The sequence below is a fragment of the Durio zibethinus genome, chromosome 6 (genome assembly GCF_047325235.1).
Source record: "Durio zibethinus cultivar Kanyao isolate XHJ-2024 chromosome 6, ASM4732523v1, whole genome shotgun sequence".
In the NCBI taxonomy this organism is placed as follows: domain Eukaryota; kingdom Viridiplantae; phylum Streptophyta; class Magnoliopsida; order Malvales; family Malvaceae; genus Durio; species Durio zibethinus.
Genome location: NC_143167.1, coordinates 34,113,089 through 34,119,088, shown reverse-complemented (window position 1 = coordinate 34,119,088; position 6,000 = coordinate 34,113,089). Strand labels below are relative to the sequence as shown.

General features: G+C 30.9%; 2 protein-coding genes across 2 annotated transcripts; both read right to left on the bottom strand.

Moving 5' to 3' along the window:
* Positions 1-1,065: 1,065 nt before the first annotated feature.
* LOC111284502 (uncharacterized) lies at positions 1,066-3,453 on the bottom strand. The gene is made up of 6 exons (XM_022873166.2): positions 3,353-3,453; positions 2,055-2,086; positions 1,770-1,963; positions 1,482-1,616; positions 1,237-1,359; positions 1,066-1,083 (listed from the first exon to the last, which is right to left on the bottom strand). The coding sequence occupies exons 1-6, from the start codon at positions 3,451-3,453 to the stop codon at positions 1,066-1,068; spliced, it is 603 nt and encodes a 200-aa protein (XP_022728901.2).
* A 683-nt stretch (positions 3,454-4,136) lies between these two features.
* Positions 4,137-5,987, bottom strand: LOC111285584 (uncharacterized). Its single transcript, XM_022875102.2, has 4 exons — positions 5,674-5,987; positions 5,473-5,604; positions 5,138-5,387; positions 4,137-4,380 (listed from the first exon to the last, which is right to left on the bottom strand). The coding sequence occupies exons 1-4, from the start codon at positions 5,899-5,901 to the stop codon at positions 4,373-4,375; spliced, it is 618 nt and encodes a 205-aa protein (XP_022730837.1). The 5' UTR covers positions 5,902-5,987; the 3' UTR covers positions 4,137-4,372.
* Positions 5,988-6,000: the final 13 nt, after the last annotated feature.

Sequence of the window (6,000 nt, the reverse complement as noted above, 5' to 3'; positions counted from 1 at the left end):
ATTGTATACAGCCTATAAAACACCCTCCATTCCGACGACAGTAACTCAAAGATCTGATAGTCTCTGCTAATATTACCATTGAAGGGTTACAACCATTGATCACACTCTCGAAGAAGTCAACCACCGCTATTTCAATAAAACCCAAAACTTTTAGAAATATCACCATTTCGTATATAGCTAAGATGAATACATCTAACCCACGTTCTTCGTTGGCATGTTGCACTAGAAACTCATGAAAGAACTTTCAAGGTAGGCAAACCTGTTCTTGTTTTTTACTTTGTATGAGAATCCACAACTTCTTTGTCTATCCTCATGAGTCGAGCCAAACCCTTACGAAATCCTGACTTCTAGCAATTTTTCATCACGCAGTCCAACTTCTAGCAATTTTTCTATTAATATATTTTTTTAAAAAATATTTTACTATAAAATAATATTCATATCACATAGATGAGCATATAACTTACAATATTTATATTATAATTACTTAATCATAATTTAAAATTATATGGGGTTTAAAAAAAACTTTATATAGAATCTTTATTTATAAGTGATGAATTTAAACGTAATTATTTATTGTGATTAGATAATTGTAAAAGTATAATAAAAAATTTATAAGTGAAATGCATCCATTACATGTTTTCGCAATACTAAATTCTTCAATAAATAATATATATGTGTGTGAGAAAAATAGAAGAAGCATATATTTACATATGTCAACAATGATATTTAAATTAAAAAGTATAATTAATGTATTGTTTTTTAATTGAAAAAGAACAATGTATTAATATGTTAATGGTGATATTTAAATTAAAAAGCATAATTAATGGATTGTTGTTTAATTGAAAAAAAAACAATGTATTAAATTATAAATGATTCTTTAAAATGGGTAAGTTTAATTGAATAGGGTTTCTTTTAATTAATAAATAAATTATTGAATGATAATGAAACAATCATGTAACGAAAAAGTAACAACTTTCCTATTTTGCAAATGTGGAATGAGCGATGGTTTTATCGATTGGTATTTTTATATTAATATATAAACCATACAACATGATGTGTACATGATCATTGCTTTTGAACAAGCTTTAGATTCACAAACCAGAAGAATTAATTGGTAAAAAGACATATATATATATATATATATCATAATTTGGATAGTTTTCAAACTCAACCATTAGATTAGATAAACTGTATAATACCATAGTAATATAATATTTGTGTAGCATACTAGTAAACCCTAATAACCAACCAATAATTTTTTGCATCCGCACCCTGTCCCTCTGTACCATAACCAACAATAAGGATTGCATGCAAAGGAGGTGGCTCGTCAGTTTCCTTTTCTGGACCTTCATAGATTTCCTTCCATGGTAAGAAATAACAAAAAGAAAAATTAGAGACAATCATGTAGTGATGTTAAAAAAAATGTAAATCTAATTATTTAAAAGCATTTGACAAATATAAAACAATCTAAAATTACTTACATATTTTAGATATATAAATTCCTGATATGCTTCAGTCACGGCAGCAACGGGTCGACGTGCAACTTTCATGAGAATCTGACTCTTATCCTCACCAACTATAGTACGGTAATTCTCGATCTTCACACGCACAGTTGGCTGAAAAAAACAATAAAAAAAACGTTGATACAATATTACAATTCATATATTTGTTTTGAATAAAAACAAAAACACATTGATGCTTACGGTAATGGAGCTAGCACGACATTTTCCCTAACTTTTCACGTAGAGATAATCAATTTCCCCATAAACCTCATTTTTCTTCAACCATTCAAGTGCTTTTACAACACTATGCTGATAGCAGTCTCGTCTACCTTCAAGTTCGTCTGAATTTTCTTGAATACAATCTACTAACATTTGTGGTGATAGAAGAGAAGGAGCCTTGTTAAATTTGAGGGACCAAACAGATTCTAATAGAGAAACTGTTGTCATGGCCCAACAAGATTCTGTTAAAAAAAAAAATACTATCATATATGCAAATATAAAAATGTATTGAATTATGTAAAATAAAAAAAATAATTGCAAATTTGAACTTACGCATTTTTCCTTGATTTCTCAAGTGCAGTATCCTTTATCAATAATAATCAAGTGTATGTTGATCATGATGCAACATAAGATAATATACAGAAATTACAATTTCAAATTTGAATAATAATCAAAGTACAAAGCAAAAGGCCATGGCAATGGGTAACAATCACAAATGTATGTCCACAACAGATTTTGTTTAGACTTCTTGTTGGTCAAGTTTGTTTTTTCTTTTTCAATTTCCTCGCATTTTTTATAACCACCACCACATAAAAATGTTGATTCATAAAATTAAAAATAATATATATGTAGGATTATATGATCTATCACATTCCATGACCAAATTGATGCCAAACTTTTTTTGGTCATTTTTGTTAATCTAAAAACTACTATATGCTTAATCTTCACCCTTTTCTATCAAAGGAAAATAATTATGATGTTTCACTTTTTTTAATTAGTTTATATGATAAGAATTAGCTACTTCATTTTATTTTAACTTATCACCTATCATTTAAATGTAACATTGAACGTTATTTGGTTAAAATCAAATATTGATGAACCAGAAGTTTATTTTACTTATTTTATATAATTATTTTTAAAAAATAATAATTTATATTTAAATTTTAACACTTATAATTTTTTTTTAATTCTTGGACTGCAATAAAAATTGATTAACTTGATTTGGATTGATTTATTTTTGAAAACTACAAAATTAATGATAGTTATATTTATATTATGTAAATATTTAATTATTTTATTTGTACAAGTTTTTTTTCTATATAAGTTTATATTTTAAAAATATATAATTCTCTTCATTTTAAGATTTCATTTGAAAAGTTAATTATATGCTAAAATTCTAACTCTATCAATTTTTTCTCAAAAATCAACACGTGACAGCTCATTCCTTAAGATTTTTCATTTTGTATATTTTTTTGTTGTGTATATATATGTATATATTTTTTTTCTTTTTTTCTAAGATTTTTCATTTTGTATATTTTTTTGTTGTGTGTATATATATGTTCTTTTTTTTCTTTTCTGCCTCATTTTGTGTATTGGTTCAATTTCATAGTCATTTTTATTTATTCATACTTGATTTTTTGCTGTCTCAACCCATAATTTATGAGGTTAAATGGGTGAGATTCATTCTTTAATTAAAGTTTAGAGAGTGATTTTTTTTCATGTTTTAATTTACATTATTAAATAAGAAACCAAATCAGAAATCAAACCGAACCAATTTACATTGTTAATTAAAATTTTTATATTAATGTGTGGACTTGACAATGCGCAAATGCCCAACCGTAAGGATCAACAGACAACCACATTTCACATGAGTGGTTTTAACGGGGCAAATTCCAGATAAAATATTTGGCAAATGGATCCAGTGTGCATGAATAACAGTAATTGCCAGCATTTGTAATTTTGGCTTGAAATTTGGATTGGGTTTTGTACATATGGTGTGTCCTGATTTCTTGAATGCACACGTGGCATTCTCCTCCCCTAAGATTTTGCATTATCGATCAAACTTAATTAACCAACAGAAACTAAATCAGACAATACATGCAAAATCTTTAAATGTTGGTGAAGAATCAAATCCATGACAATGAGAACCGATTTCAAACTTCAAACAACTTAGTTACGCTTGATTTTATTTGTTTACTTTTATATTCTCACTGAATTGGTGACTAAATGATTTTTTTTTTGTCTGATTTATACATTTTATAGGCTGATTTGCGCTAAATCTTCTAGGCCTAGGCTCAAAGGAGGTTCAACTTGATCATCCCAGGCCCAGCCAAAGGACATTTTATGGTCCAGGAAACAGAACAGCAATTCATGCAGAAGATGCTTAAACCAGAAAAAAGCTTTAAGTCTTGTATAAACCAATGGTGCTGGCGCTGACTCAGTAGCAAAACGGTTCTCTCACTTATATGATCCATTGTACAGATAACTAGATATAATACAGACGTAAATTTCATTCTACTAGATATATAGATGTTAATTTCGTATACAGCTCGTCGAGAGCTTTTGGGGCGAAAATGGGCCATGAACACTGTGACAGCAGAATAAAAGTTCCCTAACTCACCTAAAGCTGAGTATAAGAAATTAGGATAATGTGGTTTTCATAGCTAAATCATTAAACATAGAAGCAGCACAAAGTTATATAATCAACAGTACTGTAGTCGGTAAGCGAAAGCGTCGGATGAGTTTAGATCGCTTAACACATAAACATTCTAGATAGAGGTTCAAATTATAAAATAAGAAGCATTAACAAGATGACGTGCTCAACTTCTGGTGCTCTTCTCACCCACCAGCTGAACGCCTCCACAAAATTTTCAAAGATCTACATCAACACAACCAATAAATTAAATTAATTGTGATTGTATATATATGTGAACATGGGCAGCACCCTAAAATAAAAAATTTTCTGACCAATAGAACACACTCACCTGAACTTGCATTTTACTTCCTTATCTAAAACTAAATATAGGGTTAGTCTCTGTCGTTCCACCAAGATCATAAAGAAGTCCTAAACCTTGCCTTTATATTACTACTACTCTACAGCGGTAAAACCTCTAGCTAAAAATGGGTAGCCATTCATTAAGCTCATCAAAAGCCAGCACTTACCCTAGATAACTAGATATCCAAAACCTTAAGTAAAGGTAACCCAATAAACAAAACATGACAGTCATGCAAAATATCAAACAACACACAAGCAATTCTCAACTGCAGACCAACAAACTCCCCAACATGAAAACACAACACACTGTATATGGCAATCACAATTAAGTCATTCGTTAAAAAGTTCACAAATCCTTCATCATAGTAAGTAGTTGCTATTCACGACATATCTATAATTAAGCCAGTAAATGCAAATGATATATCTGTTCATCACAAAACAGATGAAGTGCACAACTGGGTTTAAATTTACGGAGTATTCCTTGTAGATAAGGATCACCAAACATATCCCTTAAACTAGTGTAATGTATGCTAACAATCGGATATTCAAGTAGAATATAAAAGTGATAATTCATCAATAACCAAGTACGGATTTTTTTTTTTTTTTTAAAAGTAATTGCATTAATGAAAAACATTAGTACCTGGCCTGGTACCCTTTAGCCTACAAAAGATCACATCGATTGGTTCATCCTTTTTGTCCTTTGGAATACCGAACAAGACCAAAGCCTCAAAGATTTCAGTTTTATCGCTACTATCATCAGCAGCTTTAGGAGTATCACTGCCATGCTCTGAAGCAATCTTATTCTTGGCATGGAAGGTTATGTAGTACTTAATACCGCGAGCAGCCTGTTGCATGCACTTTTCCACTCGGACTACCTCATAGTTGGTTCCCTGAAAACATTAAAAATATCAGTCAAAATTATATCACCGGAAAAAAGATAAAGAAAACAAGAAAAAAAAAAAAAACCAAACCAACATGTTCTTCATTATATCGGCCGATCCCTGCCACGGAATAACGGAATAGATATTCCGGCCCACCTTTACTCATATTCATGGGCGTAATTAGGTCGTTGTAATAAACCCCAGGAAAAGGAGGAACATCAAATCCCTACAAGGTAAACTTAATAAATATAGAATATATGTATATGAAACTTAAATTTTGCAGAAATAGGCTTACACCACTCTCTTTGAAAGCAGCTGAAAAGGCTTTTTGCTCCGCATCCGTCATCTCACGAAATTCCTCGGCTTCGCAAGTACCGGACTGGCTGCTTTCTTCCTCATCGGTATCTTCGTCAAAATGAGACAGAAAATAATCGTGTTCTTGTTCCTGTTTCTTCTCACTTGATGGTCGCTCCTCCGTAGTTGGTGGTTGCTCCTCCATGGGGAGAGGTGGAACGGAAGCCATGAGAATTGCAGAAGTTGGTTAGATCACGAATGAGACGGAATCCTAACCCTAAAATAACCGAGTCTGAGGGAGGGATAATAAGTAGCACCTGATGTGCGT